The 18,698-nt window shown below is 40.5% G+C and overlaps 1 protein-coding gene across 6 annotated transcripts in view; it reads right to left on the reverse strand.

The window, feature by feature from the left end:
- FNDC3B (fibronectin type III domain containing 3B) overlaps nt 1–18,698 on the reverse strand; it is a 358,595-nt gene that overhangs the window by 279,539 nt on the left and 60,358 nt on the right. For 5 of the 6 annotated variants that reach the window (XM_019959536.2, XM_070803254.1, XM_019959543.2 and 2 more), the window contains exon 2: nt 5,548–5,686. In XM_019959536.2, coding sequence (XP_019815095.2) covers nt 5,548–5,658 — 111 coding nt within the window. In that variant the 5' untranslated portion in view covers nt 5,659–5,686. Of the gene's footprint in view, nt 1–5,547; nt 5,687–13,536; nt 15,621–18,698 lie in introns of those variants that run through there. The other variant, XM_070803224.1, reaches the window with a different exon arrangement.

Here is an 18,698-nt window from a genome sequence, read left to right on the forward strand (position 1 = left end):
AGGAACCAAACATGAGGAAGCGCAGTTTTGGATCAGACTCTTCAGCATCACCGTCAATGAGGAAAACGTAACTTGTACAAACGTTTCAGGAAAATTATTACTGCAAACTGCAATCCACGTGTTCACTACTACTCACAGTTACAAGGCCTCTCGTGTCAAGACTGTCAGCCTCTCTTCTTTGAGATTTGGGGTGGAAAGGAGGAGTGAGAGGGCAAGATTACAGTGAGAGCAAGCAGAAATTAGAAATTTTTTTTTAATTCAGAAAACAATAGTTAAAGCTGTTCAAAAAAATTTTTTTTTAATTTTAAATAAGCTGCTCAATTTTACTTCTAGGTGTATGTATATGAGAAACAAAAACACACATCCACACAAAAATTTGTACACATACATTCATAGAAGTATTATTCATAATAACCACAAAAAGTGGAAACAATCCAAATGTCCATCAAATGATGAACACTAGAGTATTCTTAGGCAATAAAAAAGCTAAAAGCAAAAAAAGAGCTATAAAGGACAGGGATACCTCATTTTAGTGCATGTTTTTGCTTTATTGAGCTTCACAAATAATTGTTTTTTTACAAATTAAAGGTTTAACATGGCAACTCTGTGTGGAATAAGTCTATCAGCGCCATTTTTCCAAAAGTATTTGCTCGCTTTAAGTTCTATGTCACATTCTGGTAATTCTTACAATATTTCAAACTTTTTCATTATTATTATAATCATTATGGTGATCTGCAATCATGACCTTTGATGTTACTGTATTATAAAAAGACTACAACTCACTGAAGGCTCAGATGGTTAGCATTTTTTAGCAACAAAATATTTTTAAATTAAGGTATGTACTTTTTTTTAGACATGCACAGTTAAAAGTCTACACAATATAAACAGAATGTTTACATGCACCAAGAAACCAAAAAATTCATGTGACTCACTTTATTGCAATATTGGCTTTATTGCAGTTCTTTGGAACTGAAACTCACAATATCTCCAAGATATGTTTGTAGTGATACACGTGACAACATGGCCAAGCCTCAAAAACACTATGCTGAGATCAGCCCTGGGATTTCTTTGGAAGGAATAGTGCTAAAGCTGAAACTCCAATACTTTTGCCACCTCAGGCGAAGAGTTGACTCATTGGAAAAGACTCTGATGCTGGGAGGGATTGGGGGCAGGAGGAGAAGGGGACAACAGAGGATGAGATGGCTGGATGGCATCACTGACTCGATGGACGTGCGTCTGAGTGAACTTCGGGAGTTGGTGATGGACAGGGAGGCCTGGCGTGCTGCTATTCATGGGGTCGCAAAGAGTCCGACACGACTGAACAACTGAACAGAACTGAACTGAGGGACTTTCACTTCACTTCACATGGCATATGGATTATATATCTCAGAGCTATTAAGTAAGTTCTTTCTATCCACCTTGTATATTTGTTACTGTTATTCTTGCTCATTTGTTCAGTTGATGATATACTTTAAATCTTCATTCATAATCGAGAATGGCTTTTCATTTTAAGAAAAGAATCATCCTTTTCCTGCTACTTATACAAAATGACAAACCTAGGTTTCAACCTTAACATGACTTCTGATAACGAAAATTAACAGTGTTTCTTAGTTAGAGCCAGAACAGAGCAGAGAATCTTGCCAAGAACTCATCTTAATTAAATCCAGAAACCAACAGGACAGAAATCAGGAGGAGGAGGGCTGAGGCGACTGAAGAGCTTTCTCATAACTGTGGTGGTTCTTTTGCATATATAGAAATGTTTAGAATGTCCTCAGCACAGCTGCAAAGTATTAAGAACATTGTAAACACATACACGGTGAGCTTCACTAGATCCACTCCTAACAGAAATGCAGAGGGAGAGCCCGTGGCCAGCGGGCAGCTCTTTAGGATGGTGTAGTGGGAGAAGTGGCTCCAGCGTCTCACCCCATGGGTCTGACAGGACAGTATCTGCAAAGTCTGTCACTAAAGTCAGCCTGGTGCCTCCACATGGTCCTTGTTAAAAAGTATTGGCCTCAAGGGACAACACAGTTAAAGCCTCAGAAGACATTATACAGACTCTTCCCTCTGGTGTGTCCCCTGCATCCTGATCCTTTCATACAAACCCATCTGAGCATCGTAGCACACATCCAAGCAGCAAACACCAGCAGGCGCCCCAGGCAAGAACTCAAATCTCGGGCAGCTTCTGACTGTTGAATCCTCACTTTTGGTCCCTGTTCTTTCTGGTGATCCCCTCGCTCTCCCTCCCCGCTATCTCTCTCTGCTATTCCTCCATCATTTTTAGTTTTGCTTGCTCCTTGGGTCTGCCTTCCCCTTGAGCCTTAGCCCAGGTCCCACACACAGGCCTGAAGGTCTACCACAGTCAACTCTGACACAACTGTTAGGACCCAAAGGAAAGAGTTAAGGCTCGAGGGAATGAGGGGCTCTGGGGACAGAAAGAGGCAAAAAAGAGGCACACAGGCCACTGTCTCGGCTAAGCCACAGTGACACAGAGGCAACATCAAGGCATGATAAACCTCGGGCTGTTCAAACACATCCTGCCCAATTAACAGTTGTTCCCCATTAAGGGAAATTTAGGGGTAATATCAATCAACAGCTTGGCCCACATAACCTAAACGCCTAAACGTCAATGCTTCTAGCACAATCAGACATATTCGCAAATTAGAAAGACTGAAATATTTCCTTCCAATGAGATTTGTTTACAGTAAGTGTACCCTGGTCTGACAAAGCTTGATGTTTGTGACTGTGTATAAAACAGATGAACAAGTTTTCCCATTTCTTGGCTTTACAGAAAGCTTCTTAGGTGAAATCAAAACATGATCTTATTAACCTATATTATTACACAGTTTCTACTTAAGAGCTGAGGTCGATATGTGGAGTATAAAATACGACAAGGCCTTCCAAGGAAGTGTAGCCTTTTTAGTCTCTGGTCATTTCTGGGAGTTTACTTCTGAAGGGAAAACTGGAAAATTCTAAGGGTTCTGTATGCTGGCTTATAAACTACAAACCACTACTCTAAACAAAATGAATTACAGAAACAAGGGAGAAATCATCAAAACACAAAAATGGTGCACAGCTATACAGATGGGTGGTCTCAGGTCTCCCAGGTACGTACGCAAAATGGAATCAAGAGATACCTGAGAGACTGGAGTTGTTTCTCAAGTTTAGTCACTTTGAATACCTTGACCCACCTCTCTTTTTTTTTTTTTTTTTGAGGCACGTGCGTTCCTCAACCACTGACTGAACCAGCACCCCTAGCAGTAGAAGCACCAAGTCTTGACCATGAACCGTCAGGAACCAACTAGCCCTTTTTTAAATTAGTTTAATTAGTGAAAAGAAAGGAAACCATACACCACATGCACCTTGAAACTATTCATGGCATTTTGAGACCTTGGGCCGGAGCAGAGCAGTGAGAGGATGAGGGAGAGAGGCAAGCACTAGTCACAGGAGGCTGACCAGCTGCAGGGCTGCACTCAGATTTCATCTCAGGTGAACAGGACAGCTCTGAGCAGGGCAGTGACATGGTACATTTTTACAGTTTTAGCAGATTGATGTGTGGCAAATGTTTTCTGGTAGGGCAAAAGTAAAAGCAGCAAGACCAGTTGAGAAGAACCATCCTACCCCTGGTGAGCAATGTTGGCTCAGAATCTAGGAACAGTCACAGAACTGAAGTAGACATAGCAAAATATGGTTTCAGCAACGTTCCTGAGATAAGGTCAACAGGACTTGCTGATAGTCTAGAACACAGAGAGGAGGAGCAGCCAGTGGAGGCTCTGGAAATGAAGAGCAATGGAGGCAAGGAAGCAGAGGCTCTATTTAAAGAAGTACTGTTGTAAAGGGAGCAGAGATATGAGATATAACTGGGGGCAGGGGGGTTGGGGAATGTGGAGTCAAGGAACGGGGGGGTTGTTTTTGTTGAGTGGGCCAGAGGTATAGCTATTTGTGTGTTTAAGATAAAAGATCTAACAGTGGATTGGTGGAAATGAGCCAAGAGAGAGAATCAGGAGTCAGGAAAGGAGGTACTTCCATCAGTGGCAAGACAGGAAGAAATTTATTCAACTGACAAACATTTATTGAGCACCTATTAGACATTCTTTGCTCTTAAGAAGTTCACGGTCTAATGCAGGAGAAAGTAACATATATAAATCATTAAACAGCAAAGCAAGACCCATCAGACGTATATACAAAGTATTAATGTACTATGCTGGATAGAGTGTTAATGTAGTACGACAGACAGGGGCGGGGGGGGGGGGGGGGGGGCGGACTGACATCAAATGGCCAATTAACTTATCTGAATTATTAATATATTTTGCATAAATATTTTCCAAGCAATCATTCCCAATTCTACTTTCGATAAAACAAAGACACCTACTTTTATACTTCTAAAGAACTATACAAATATAAAAAGTGGCATTTATTTAGTACCAGACTGATGGAACCACTTTTAGTAGTCAATTAAAAAATTCAGGAGTGGAAGAAGATGGCGGAGGAGTAAGACAAGGAGACAGGGGAGATCACCAGCCTCTCCACAAATAACTCATCAAGATATGGAACCACTCCTACAAAGCAACTTCTAGGTGACAGCAAAAGACTCCAGGCCTCTAGGGGCACAGGCTAAGCTCCCTGGAATGAGGTAGGACAAAGATAAAGACATAAAAAGGGAAGAGACAACAGAGAACTTCTAGAGAGGAGCTTGTGCCCCGAGGGAGGGAAGGAATGGTGAAGGAGGAAGCGTTTCCATGCATTGGGAAGCTCCCTCTCAGGCGGGACCAGGGGGTACCAAAGGGGAGACCTAGAAGGCAGAATACAGAGAAGGCTGCACTTCCCAGCCCATAACCAGCTCACAGACCTTGGCCCTGATCAGATGGTGGACTTTGGGAGCTGAGAAAAAATTTATGTTATCAGAGATAATACCTGTCTCTAATAATTTTTGAAGTTTTACTTACTGTTTAAATTTTTTCCCAAGTGCTACAGGAATGAGCTCAGGAATAACTTTTCTACTCTGCAATGTTAAGTAGCTAGTGACAAAGAAAGGAGTCTTACAGAAAACAATGACTATCATTTTCACAGCAGCAGACTTGCTGCCCTGGAGCCAGGACTTGGAAGGACTGCTCCAGGAGCCAGGGTGGGTTCACACACACCTGTGTGTCTTGTCGGGGTCAGTCACCTCCTGGATGAGATCAAAACCTGACCCAACCTCTGGGCATCCTGCTCTAGCCAATCAGGAAAAATCAGTCAAGTATAATACACGACATGAGTAAACACTACTTTATTCCAAAAACTTTTACATATTTTCAAAATGATTCATTTCAAAAGTCAGACACTTGTTTTTGATGCTTGAAGAATACCAGATGGATTAGGTAAAGTTTGCTGTTCTCAAAAACTACAACTTCTGATATTTTAAAAAATCATATAGTGATTCTACAATGGAAACGACCTCTAGAGAATGACAAAGGTTCAAGATCAGACATCTTTGAATCTCAAAATAAAACAATTTCTGGGCTAATGTTTCCCACTTGGACAACTTAAATCCTCTCTTAATGCACCTACCTGCTGAGCCGCATCTCCATTCACCAAGTGAGGCATCATGGCAACCTCTCCGTTCAGCAATGGTGGCAGTTCCAGAGGGATCTGGTCGGTCATCATCATTGTGACGTACATTCATGGAGAATTTCCCTCAACTGGCTTCCTGCAAGAAAATCACCATTTTGTAAAAAGAACTCAAGACCACAAAAATTCACCTGTAACAAGTCAGCTATTTAAGTGCACTGTCATGAGGTCAGCTGAAACTCAAATTCTTCCAACTGGTGTCGGATTTAGAAGGGATGAAGCAAAACCCAGGGTGGCTTCCCAGGCAGCTCAATTGTTAAAGAATCCGCCCGCCATGAGGAGACCTAGGTTCAATCCGTGGGTTGGGAAGATCCCTAGAGAAGGGAATGGCAACCCACTCCAACATTCTTGCCTGGAGAATTCCATGGACAGAGGAGCCTCGTGGGCTACAGTTCATGGGGCTGCAAAGAGTCAAACATGACTGAACAACTAAGCACAGACAGCAAAACCCAAGAAAAACAGCTTGAAATTGGAGACCACAGACCTGAGTCTCTAAGCAGTCAAGTAAACACAACCTCCAGTTCCTCAGCCTTGATATTTAGAAATTTAAGTCCCCTAAACCCAGAGATATTCCTCAGAATAAAATGAGATAATTTGAGAAGATAGAAGTGTCAAATGAACATTTATCATGCTATCTCTAAGGTAATTACAAAAAATGAAGCCAAAGAGCATGACTTCTAAGAAAAGTTTTTCTCTTTCACTAGGATCAAAATACTGTTCATAAGCAGTTACTCCAAGCAAAGGTTAACTACTTACACTGCAGTTGTTGCAATTTCTGACCTTGCTATTAACTCAGTAATTAATCAAGTTCTAATTCTCTCTCCCATCATCCCCTTGAACTGCATTTATCCTGTTGCCTATTTGCAGCTTTATTACTTGTGCCTATCTTGAACTTCCCTGTGCCTGACAGCACCTACAGTACCTTGTACAGAGTAAGGCTTACAGGCACATTTCATGGTTTCCACAGAATAAATGATTTTCATGTATGAATTCAAAACAACACAAAGCCCACTCTCATTCCATAATAGTACCTGCCACGACTATCTAGCTTTTCAATAAAACAGCAGGAACACAATAAATTCCTATTTAAGATATGTATTCTTTAAGAAGTATTTACCCATCCTTCACTTATGTCTAAAATTTTTGCCACAAAAAGTTTAATAGCATAGACAAAGGAGAAAAATACCCACATGCACACACTATTTTAAATCAGTTCAGAAATAAACTGCCATGTAGTCCATTTTAAATTTTTTCTCATTTATAATAAAGTTCCCAAAAATTCAAATTCAAGACTTTTATCCTTTAATACTCAATATCCAAATCAGGCAAAATAGCAGGTCAAGTCCTTTAATGACTATCTCTAATTTGTCTCAAGTGTGACAGAAATATTTCTTAAAACCTCCATTCTGAACATTAAATATATTTCCCTCCCCTCAAGCCCACCCAAAAGAAATCCCTTCCCTGGAAGTATCAAATGATGCATACAAACCACCCAAGAGATTATAAATTTTTTATTTTAAATTGGTAAAATTTTACACTATTCATTATAACCCCATTTGGAAAAACTAATTATTTTAAGTACCAAACAACAAAGTCATTTCCCAACTAGGGAAGCACATTCTATAATAACAAGTCTTATAATTCAGTGTTAACAGTACCATCATGCTGTTTTATGAGGCAATTACTCAGTTTCTAAGCAAATAAAAATACAAAACTCAAAGCCCAATAGTTTATCCTAATGTAGGAAACAGATTTTTTTCACAATAAAATTAACCAAGATAACTTCCACTGACACCATGAAGACATCAACTGCTTGATTTTGAGTAGTACTACTAACAGAGTACTAATATCCATTTCAATTTTATTTCAAATATACTTAACCCTACGAGTGCACAAGGAGAGAAATGATTACTTTTCCTCAAACTGGTATTACACAGGCCTAATTTCTTAAGCGTGGTGTCTTATCTAATGATTCCTCAACACTGGAGGTTGAATAAACAGGGCAGTAATTTACATGAGGGGTCTGAGAATAAAGCATCTGCACGTCAAGAAGCACTCCACACTCACTCCCACCTTTTCCTCACTCCTTCCAAGGAAGAGTCCCAAAGCACTTGCTGGTGAGATGATGGAGACTGTGGCTCTGTCCTCTGTCCTCCCCTCTGCTAAAGTAGTGAGCACCAAAGCCCTCTCCCACAAGGGACAGTCCTGATCAGCTCACAGACAAGCATAAGGATGGAACCTACCCTCTTTTCATTCAGTGCACACAGGTGCTAGTAGGACATAATTGTGATCTAGTGAAAAAAAGTTCAGGCATTCCTAACCACCCATCGCTAAAACCAAAGAATGTCTCAACTCCAACATTATACCTAACACTGACAATTCCAATTTTAGACACCTTCTGGTTGGCGTCATGATAAACAATAGGATTTGCTATCATCAAAATACAGCAATCCAGCCCCACGGGCTGGCGCTCTTAAGCACAAATGTCAGGTCCAAGTTGGGTAGTTAAACTCCAGGTTCTGCAACTGTGGAATAAAAGGATAGATCCCCTCCTAGTTCCATGAAAGTCTTATAAATGTAAGATGAGAGAAGGTGGGAGCCCACACAGAGTTGAAAAAAATCCCAGAGAAACAAAGTCAGCTGGCACAAAGAAATAATTGCATTTGTTTTGAAACTCATATAGGCAACTTTGGGCAATGTAGCTATTCCATACAAAAAAAAAAAAAGATGCCTGAGTCCTGTATTTCTTTCCTACTAGATGATAGATTATCCGCCTCACAGATGTGCAGTGGTTGTTGCAAATTACTTAGAGGGGAACAAGCCAGGGGAAGATGGGGAACTGTGCATAAAAAAGTCAACTATATATACAATCAACTCCTTAGACAGCATACAGTGGGAACTTATAAACACCACACTCCTAGTGCCCCAACGCAACCAGCCAACAACCAGACCTTTAATCACAGAGAAAAAGGGAAGAATGAATAGACTCTGCCATAGAGTCTCACTTCTCATAACCAAAGTTGTTAATCCTCTTTACCCTCGGACACCAGCTTGCTAAAAATCCAAGGCCTATTTTCTAGTCCCCAAGAGATCCACCAGAGGCAAACCAGGCTTTATCCTGCCTAGAATACAAGGTAGAGATTGATCTAGATGGGGTGGTTCTCACAGTCAACAAGGTGTAAATACCCTTTCTACACGCCATGCACATACAGAGGATACGTTCATTTGCCTGGAATTCAAGGGACCTACCAAAAAAGTAATAAATTATCTCTAGGCAAGATAATGCCCAGCTATTTAACAAGGCAACTGCCTGGCAACCGGTCCTTAAATCATCATGGAACAGAAACCATTTAGTGCCATGGACTGTCGAAAGGACAAGAGAAAAGGCAGGAAGAAGAATTATAAAAGAATGAAAACCATAGATGCAAAACATAAGACTTAGGGTATAAAGCAATACTGTACTATGGTTAGTACCTAGTTGTGGTTATTTCCTAGGGATGGAGATGGGTTGGGAGAAGTAATGACTTTTCCAAATACAAAGTCAAATGTTCAGGCTGCAAATTGGGAAAACCACTCGGCCCTAGCCATTGACAATTACAGAAGGTTAAGAGACTGGGGAAGGCTTGCCATGCATCAATAATTAAATGGTGACCACTCCCCCCAAAAAGTGAGTCTCCTCTGTTTTGGTTGGTAATCCACACAAAACTACACATGTACTCAATTTAAACAGGTGTGCCTCAGCCCCACTGCTCTGAGGAGACCCGGAGAATGTGACATGCCTAAGAAAGATGACTGAACTTTTTAAATGGAATTTTTAAAATGAAGCAATGAATGTAGAAGGCTTACTATCCAAACAGTTAACTTTAAGAACCAAAAACTTTATTTGCCAAGATTGTGGGTGGAAATTATACATTTTCTAACTTCATTATAGAGCAGGCTGGCCATAACTTTATTTTTTATTAGGGATGTAGGGTCACTGTTTATAATACTATGCTCAGTCACAAGGTGATGTAGTAGGGAATTCCTAGGCATTTTGACCTTACCTACTCAGAGAAATTCACCCCTACTTTGAGTTCTTATGTTTAAATTCTGTTTTTTCCTCTCTTCCTCATTAGGCTATACCTCAAACCACACCTCCTCAACTCTGAGAATCATAGTCAATTTGCTATCTTAATCTTCCTTGGGCTGGGAAGCCAGGTTGTTAGTTCTATACACATAGAGGAGTGGTTTCTGGGGTCTCAGAAGCTCCACTCTGTGCCCTGCATCCGTGATCCCTGGATGACTGAGCTGTAACCGCTTTTCGTGTCAGTCAGAAAGTCTCAAGAGAAATCATCCTGACAAAACCCTCATTATCCTGGTCTGGGTTCCTTCTGCCCTAGACAGATGTGTATCTGAGTAGGCCAAAGCAATCACAGAACTCATGCATTTTACTCAAGGCTCTTCCACATCCACACTGTCCTCACACACCACCGAGTTTTCGCAATAAATTCATTCTTGGATTTTCCAGGCAAGAATACTGGAGTGGGTTGCCATTTCCTTCTCCAGGAGATCTTCCCAACCCAGAGATTAAACCCGGGTCTCCTGCATTGTAGGCAGACGGTTTACCATCTGAGCCACCAGGGAAGTCCCCTTTACAAATACAGAGTCAATAAATGTGCTACAAAACTAATCAGAATAAACCAATGGAAAACAGATGACTTCTACTGCTGCTGCTGCTGCTAAGTCGCTTCAGTCGTGTCCGACTCTGCGTGACCCCGTAGACGGCAGCCCACCAGGCTCCCCCGTCCCTGGGATTCTCCAGGCAAGAACACTGGAGTGGGTTGCCATTTCCTTCTCCAGTGCGTGAAAATGAAGTTGTTCAGTCGTGTCTGACTCTTAGCGACCCCATGGACTGCAGCCTACCAGGCTCCTCCGTCCATGGGATTTTCCAGGCAAGAGGACTGGAGTGGGGTGCCATTGCCTTCTCCGGACCTCTACTACGATGTTTTTTTTCTAATGCTCCGAATATTTTCTTTTCCACACACAGAGCTCCAAGGTTTCAGTGCTATTCTTTTTAATTCTTACTTACCCATGCTTCCAGTTCAAAGAATTCAGTGACAACCACAGGCCATCACAACCTCTCGCCTAACCACACATCCTAGCATAAAACCACAAGTGCTTCATGCCTGGCCAGTTCTGTTCTTTTGACTGACAGGGAAGGGATGCCACGTGAGCACTTGCAGCTGACTTCCCTCCCTCTTGAAAGCAAGTCGTTTGTTTCCTTTCTTACCTGCAGGGAGGCCCAGCGCCAAAGAAGTACGCTAATGGCAAGGATGGGGGCTGGGCACGCTGAACAACAGATCCTCACTGTTAGTAAGACATTTAGTTCTGTCCAAATATGACCCTAAAGCTTTTACAAAACACCTTACTTTAAAATAATATTACAAAGGGTCTTCAGTTTTTACATTACTCTAGGCACTGAGTTATTACTTTTTCCTTTTCTTTTGCTTCCCTCACTCCAAGTCTAAAAAGGTTTTCCATGGTATTTTGGCCCCAAACTATACTAAGAAACATACGGCCAATTTAATTTAAAAAAGAAAACTGATTCTCAGGAGAGAACCACAGATCCATTTCCAAAGGCCAGAGAAAGCAGTTATATACTAGGAAGAATTTCTAACTTGAAAAAAATCAAAGCCTTCATCACTGCTGGGAGAGTTTTAAGTCTGTGGGCCTGGCCTTCAAATGAGTAACAAAATGTCCCGCACCTCACTCCATGGGCCAATGACCCAAATTTCCTTACATTAATTCAAGATGTGAGTGAGCAGTACAGTACACAAATTAGTTTCAGATGACAAGAGGAAAAGAACCCCAAGAGCACCAAAAGGAACAAAGCAAAACCATCAGTGCCAAATGAAATGACCCCGCGGGGTGAAAGGAGATGGACTCCCTGAGTTAAATCTCAGGGCAGCGCCAAGGTGCAGGCTCCCAGGCTCACTTTACCTACACCTGACTTTTGACCTATTCTAAACCATCCCAGGGAAGTGCAGAAAAAGTAAAAGTAGAATGAGAACCAAGAAGAAGAAAGCATTGTGTCAATCATACCTTAATTTTTTCTTAAAAAAAAAAAAAAAACCACATCATCAATTTTAACTTTTTGCTTCTATCTGCAATTCAAATGCACTTTCAGAAGCAAAAGGGGTTTCTTGATGAATGGGAAATCGATGTATAGAAATCAATTAAGACCTATAAAGCAATTATGCAAATAATCTAATAAATAAAACCATCTTCAGAATTCATACCATGTGTGCAGTGCTTAGTTGCTCAGTCCATGTCCAACTCTTCACGATCCCAGAGACTGTAGCCCGGCAGGCTCCTCTGTCCATGAGATTCTCCAGGCAAGAATACTGGAGTGGGTTGCCATGCCCTCCTCCAGGGGATCTTCCCAACCCAGGGATCAAACCCAGGTCTCTTGCATTACAGGCAGATTCTTTATCATTGAGTCACCAGGGAAGCCCACGAATACTGTAGTGGGTAGCCTATCCATTCTCCAGGGGAGCTTCCCAACCCAGGAATCGAATTGGGGTCTCCTGAATTGCAGGAGGGTTCTTTACTAGCTGAGCTATGAGAGAAGCCCTCAGAATTCATACCACTAAAAGTTAACTGTGATTCCATAAAGCTTGAATCTTTTCCAATAAAATATACATTAACCAATCACCTTCACAAAATCTAAGCAGCATGAAAACGTTTTGCTTGCTACTTGCCTGTTCTGCAGCCTGAGAAGAATATGCTCTTGGGCACATTAGTAAAATCATAGCTTGATTCATACTTCAACAAAAGCTCCTTCTCTGCTAAAAATACTTACTGACTTCTAACAGTAAAAATCTACTCTGGACCACATGTCAGAAAATTGTCACAAACTCACCAGGAAAATGTTCTAGCCATTTTTCTTAAATAGTAATAAGGAAAAGAAATTTTTTTTCCCGATTCAACACAGCAAGGAGTCAAAATTAGTAGACAAAATGATGATATGATGAACTCACTGAATCACAAAAAAAAGAAGTGGGGCTTTGTTTTGCTGTGTTGTGTTTGAGGCAGATGGGTGTGAGAGGTTACTATGAAATTACTGTATCTCTTTTAAAACAATATAATTATCAGAGAGCTAATGTTTTATGAGTGATTACAAGGTTCTTAATGACTCCCAAAGAAAAACCTAAGCCTAATAAAATTTAATTTATTACAACAAACATTTGTACAGCTGATTCACACTTGTATATGCCATGACTGTGGTAAAGAAAGAAAAATCTTAAAAAGTCAAAATTTGACAGAGACTCATACAGCCCAGAAAAAAGAAAGAAAAACTGCTTTCTGGACTTCCTTCTCATACAGGTGGCCACTGTGTACACATGCCCTCAGTCACAAGAACTGACAGCTTCCTCATGTGTCGTCCTATTAGCCAGATTTAGGAAAACAAAGAGGCAGAGATGAGGAAGGGAAAGAGTTATTGAAAGAGAAAGAGAAGAAAAAGTTTTTTAAAAGTTAGTTATACACATTCTTGGAGAAGGCAATGGCAACCCACTCCAGTACTCTTGCCTGGAAAATCCCATGGGCGGAGGAGCCTGGTGGGCTGCCATCCATGGGGTCGCACAGAGTCGGACACGACTGAAGCGACTTAGCAGCAGTAGCAGCAGCATACACATTCTTATAAGTAATGGGGTATCAAAGTATCATTGCTATTTTCATCAGAGAAACCTCTTACCTTCCTGCTCCATTCTGGTTTTGAAAGATAAACCCCTGACTGATACTTCAAGACCTAGAAATTCTCTAAACGGTTCTAGCCTTCTGAGCAAAATGAGAAACAGCTTTCTGATAATAACTATAGAAACACCAACAATAGCATCAATAGAAAAAAAAAATGAAAACAAAATAGAAACATGATGCCACCTGCTTTACCTCTGAAATTGAGAAAAAGCTGCTCATCCATCAAGACACATCAGCCAGTTTCTACCATGTTCCCCCCACTGTGAAAGCAGGACTTTTCTCTCCCTCTGGTAACAGCTACAGCAGCGGCCGTGGCATTGGCGCTGACTGTGTGGAATAAGCACGTGGCCACTTGGGAGCCTGATGTGGGGCACTGCCATTGGGAGGCAAGGCTGGAGGTGGTTCAGTGCTTTTCTTTGTACCGTCTCTCCCACACTGCAGGCAACCATGAGGAACGGCACCTGTACAGGCAAACGCCCTCCTGAAAACTGAATCGAACTGCGCCCTCAAACAGGATATGGAGAGAAATTTAAAGATGCTTATTAGAATTTTTCACAGCCCCTCCACTAAAAACTGTTCAAACGCCCACCAGTACGTTATAGGAACAATAAGAGCACTAAAGCAGAGAGACCCCAAGACTGAGTTCTGGAAAACATGAGTTCTAATCTGAGGTTTACCAATCATCAGCTTTAAATCTGGACACTTAATTCTTCCTTTTACCAAATGACAAGGTTATAGATTCACCTTCAAGGTTTCTTTTTGCTCTATTATCTTTCAAAACACCTCTGCCTATAGTGCTTACTTCATACAGATTAAATGAAAACTGAAAAAAGACGTTTACTCAAACTCTATAAAAACCTATTAGTTTCTCTCACTCATATGAATATAATCTGGGCCTCCTGGATAAGCAAGGAAGAACCTAAAGAAAATGTTGAAAAAAGAATGTACTGAGTAAATAGTGATAGTAATCACTGTGCTTTTATGCCAATGAAATCTAATTTTACAGCTGAGTTCTACACAGCTGTGAAAGAAAGACTCTTGCCATGGCTTGCCACTTGAATGAGAGAAGGAGTGGTGATAACTGTTCATGCAGAAAAACTTCTTGAGACATGAGCAGTACCTGGAGGTATGCACCCAGCTGGTTGGTTGAGGCACAAATAGTCTGGAATTTGTCTTCTTGTCTGATATGAGTTCATTAGTGAAGTTAAATCACAGTTGTCTGAAAAGGTTCCTAACCTTAAAAACATTCTTGCTTTCAGCATCCAACTATAAACACAGGAGAATTAAGTGGCAACATTTAAATCCACAGGAGAAATGCTGTGAAATTGAGTTTAGATTAAAAACACCACCACCACTGCTGTCATGGATTAAAATAAGTAATATGTGATTCAAACAACAAATAAAAAAAGAACTGTCCACTGTGCTCCAGAGGCTAAGGAGAGATGTCAAGTAGTCTAATGTATAGGCCCCACCTTTAAGAATCCATAGATGCTCTCTTTATTCTAATTTAGCACAGTCACGTCTGAACTCAAAACTACTATATAAGGAAAGCACTATTTCCTGAGAAGGAGAAATCGTCTACATGTCTGAGGATCATATGTAAACATTAATGCATCAAGGCTATTTTTATAATTCTCCATGAATATAAAGTGGTTGGCTGCTTCCACAGCCCCTCCAATATACCTCAAATCTTTAATGAAACACAAAAACTTTTTTAAAAATTGCATCATTATATATACACAATCTCTGGACCTCAGATCCATGTCCACACATAAACAGCTCAGTTCTACAAATATTAACTAAAAGGGAAAAGTGGCCCAACTAAAAAAAAAAAAAGTTTACCAACAAAAGGTCCATTTGTTTTGTTCATTGTTTTTAAACAGTGTTTAAAGAGGTCTGCAGATGTAATTAGACATTTTTATTAGAACACCTAGCTCTGGATACACGCAGCACAATAAATCTCACATCCCTCTCTCACATCTCAAGGATGACAGTCTAGCATCTACAAAAGAACATTCCAAAGCTATGAGCCCTTATTTTCACTCACATCCAAGCTAACTTTGTCACATACTTTATCCAAAGATGAGAATAACTGAAAATATTTCTTTGCAATGACTTGGAATTGTGTGGTTGTTTCTTTATATCTTTTTCTATAGGATGTTGGAAAAAGGTCTAGAAGACTATAATCCAAAAGTGGAAGAAAAAAAAAGTCACTCCTAAAGGCCCCTCTAGCTCTAGGTCTTCCTACCTCCACACCAGTCAAGCTCTAAGGTAGGTGGGTGGGGGGCTGTGTGTGTTGGGGGTGGGGGGGAGGCGTGGCGGCACCCATGGCAGGGTTCTAGAAAGAGAGGAGATCTATACTATGAAGACACTCAACTCCTCCCCAGCCCTCGGGCACTGCCACCTGCCTGGAAGCCCCACAGCAGGCTGACAGGTCCCGCTGCTCGGCAAGGCCCTGGCTCAAGGTGTGCCTGCACAGGCCCGGGCCTCAGTTCCTTCATGTGTAACATGGGTGCTTTAACACAACTTCTAGATGGCCTTCCCTGGTGGCTTAGCAGTAAATAATCTCCCTGCAGTGCAGGAGACCTGGGTTCAACCCCTGGGTCGGGAAGATCCCCTGGAGGAGGACATGGCAACCCACTCCAGTATTCCTGCCTGGAGAATCCTACGGACAGAGCAGCCCACAGGATTGCACAGAGCTGGACATGACTGAGCGACTGAACAGTAGCAGCAGCACATTTCCCTCGAATGAAATCCAAAATGTTTCTTATTATTCTGCATTTAGAGATCTATTATGAATTAAATTCACATGTTTATAACCACTTGGGTACCTAACAGCCACGTATAACATTTGTTACTTTGGAGGGAAGGGAAAATGTATTGCAAACACCAAACCGTTTCTGGGAAAGGCTGAGAGGAAGAGTCCCCAAAGCAAAGATGGTCACGGCTTGAAGCCCCTGTGCACTAATTGTTTCCGAGCCTCACAGCATTCAAGTGAAGGAGGCAGTATTCCCCTCTGATCAGATATTATTATAACTAAGGTTGAGAGAGGTTAAGTGATGTGCCGAAAGAGACTCAGACAGAAAGTGACGGTAAGACGTCAGCGTTCTCTGAGCGAGCTGATTATAACATCTAAGAATCTGGCAATAAAACGTGGCAGTGGAAGGGCTGATGAAAAATTCATAGGTTAGTGAATTTGAAAAATTAGACAAAACAAGCACATAGTACAAAATTCAAAAGGTAACTTTCAAAGACACCCAATCAAAGTACATCTCTCTCCTATCCAGTCCCCAGCTCCCTGTACACACAGCCAGTAACTGAATTTTTGGTGTATCCTTACCAAGATGCAGATTTAATGATTTTTTAAAACACTTTTTAAAGTACTTTAAAGGGAAGTTAAGCAAATTCACTATACTATCATGTAGTCCAGATGGTTAAAATTTAGGGAGAAAAAGGAACCAGCAGAAAAACAAACTAGAAAATACTGAAGTTAAACCCTCAGTGGTGATATTCTGACTATGATGGGCCATAATGAAACACAAAAGCAAAATTACTTCACAAAGGAGGGCAGCTTAGCAGGTTATTGATGAGGAGACTGTTTAGAACAAGGTATTTGGTACAATGGGTTTCAAGATTATATTATTTTCAATATCCCAAAAGAAGGACTCAGCTGAAGAAAATCTAAAATAACATCAAAGAAAAGGACACGAACAAAGATAATCAACCATTCTTTTAAAAAATATTTAGTGAGTATCCAGTGTGTGCCAGGGACTGTACTAGAATTTTAGGATTCTAGAAACAAAGGCGTGAGGTTTAAATAGCATTACACTGAAATGTTATATTCGATAACCCAAATCCACATTGGGCACTTCTGACAAAACCCATCAACAGACCACCATGCTCTATGAAAACTTTCATCTGAGATAAGCTTCACAGTCTAACTCTGGTTTCCCAGTTGTGGCATCTTTCCTAGTATTAGGTGTGCCAGAAGACGAATTTGTCTCAAAACATGCCCCCTTCCTCAACCTTCATTTCTGATTAGCCAGAAGAATACTAAAATTTTTTCCTTAATCAGCTCATATAGAACCCAGTCATGCTTATTTATGCAACAACAAACTCAGTTTTGTCGAATTGATGTTATAAAACACTCATGACAAGGATGAGCTCTGAAGCTGTTACTTCAGTCTCGTAGAAGCATCATTGGTGTTTTATTCAGTTTATAATTAAATATGCATTTCAAATATTTCTAACACTTTATTACTAATTTTAGATGTTGGTTCCAATATTTCCTCCTCTCCTATATGGGGGAGATGGGGTGGTGGAGAAACAAACAAGAATAGTATATGATACACTGAAAATCAGTTTACAAACGCGTTTTTTAAAACAAACTATTTCTTTAAGAGTCCACAACTGATGACGTCCTCATAAGCAGCTCTGTATTTCACCTGATGGGACTAAACACACCACAAATACCAGGTGTTCCTTAGAACTTACAAGGTACTGAAACAGAAAATTCACATGAAACGATGCTTATAAAGAAACGAATTAGCAGGTGCAAAGACACACGGTGCAAGGGAGTGTCTATCTACTGTTTCAGATTTTAGACCATTACAACAAAATTTTAACATGAATATGCACTTTACTAATTCAGACTGATATTTTTGAAGACTCCAAAATGTGGAATTTTTCAGGAAAAAAAGATTTTTTTCCTTTCTTTTAAGGGAAAAAGAAAAAAAAACTGCAGAGATTTGTTTTACTGGATGAAATGGCAATTGGTCTATACAAACTCACATGCAAATGAAGTGAATCTAAATGTTTGAAAGCATGGTACTTGCTTATATTCTAAGCAACCCCTGTGAATAATGACATCATTAATTACACTAATATAATTTGTTAAGAAAATGCAAGGAGGCTGTATTTATTTATTTATTCATTCACTTAGGTTCTGGTTTGTGTAAGACACTCTTTTGTGCTGAAATCATTCAAACTTCAAATTTAAGCAGTCCACTAACAGGCTTTAAAACCTTTCCAGAAAAATAATTTTAAATTTCAACTCTGCTACAAAATGCATGGTCTCCAATTCAATTTTTGTATTTCTCCTCATGCAAAAGCACTAAAGACAAAGTATTTTTCAGTTAACACTATTGAAGGACACAAAGCATAAGATTGAAAAAGACATAAAAACATTTTAGGATTATTAATAGTTACAACTTCATGAAACCCATTAAAAGAATTTCAGGATCACCCAAGGGCACCCCCATACCAGACTCTGACAACCACTACTCCATGCCAAGCACCTTAGATGTAAAAATGTAAGAAAAATGTAAATTCGCTTTCTCGTAGACAAACTTCCC

This window comes from Bos indicus, chromosome 1 (genome assembly GCF_029378745.1).
Source record: "Bos indicus isolate NIAB-ARS_2022 breed Sahiwal x Tharparkar chromosome 1, NIAB-ARS_B.indTharparkar_mat_pri_1.0, whole genome shotgun sequence".
NCBI lineage: Eukaryota > Metazoa > Chordata > Mammalia > Artiodactyla > Bovidae > Bos > Bos indicus.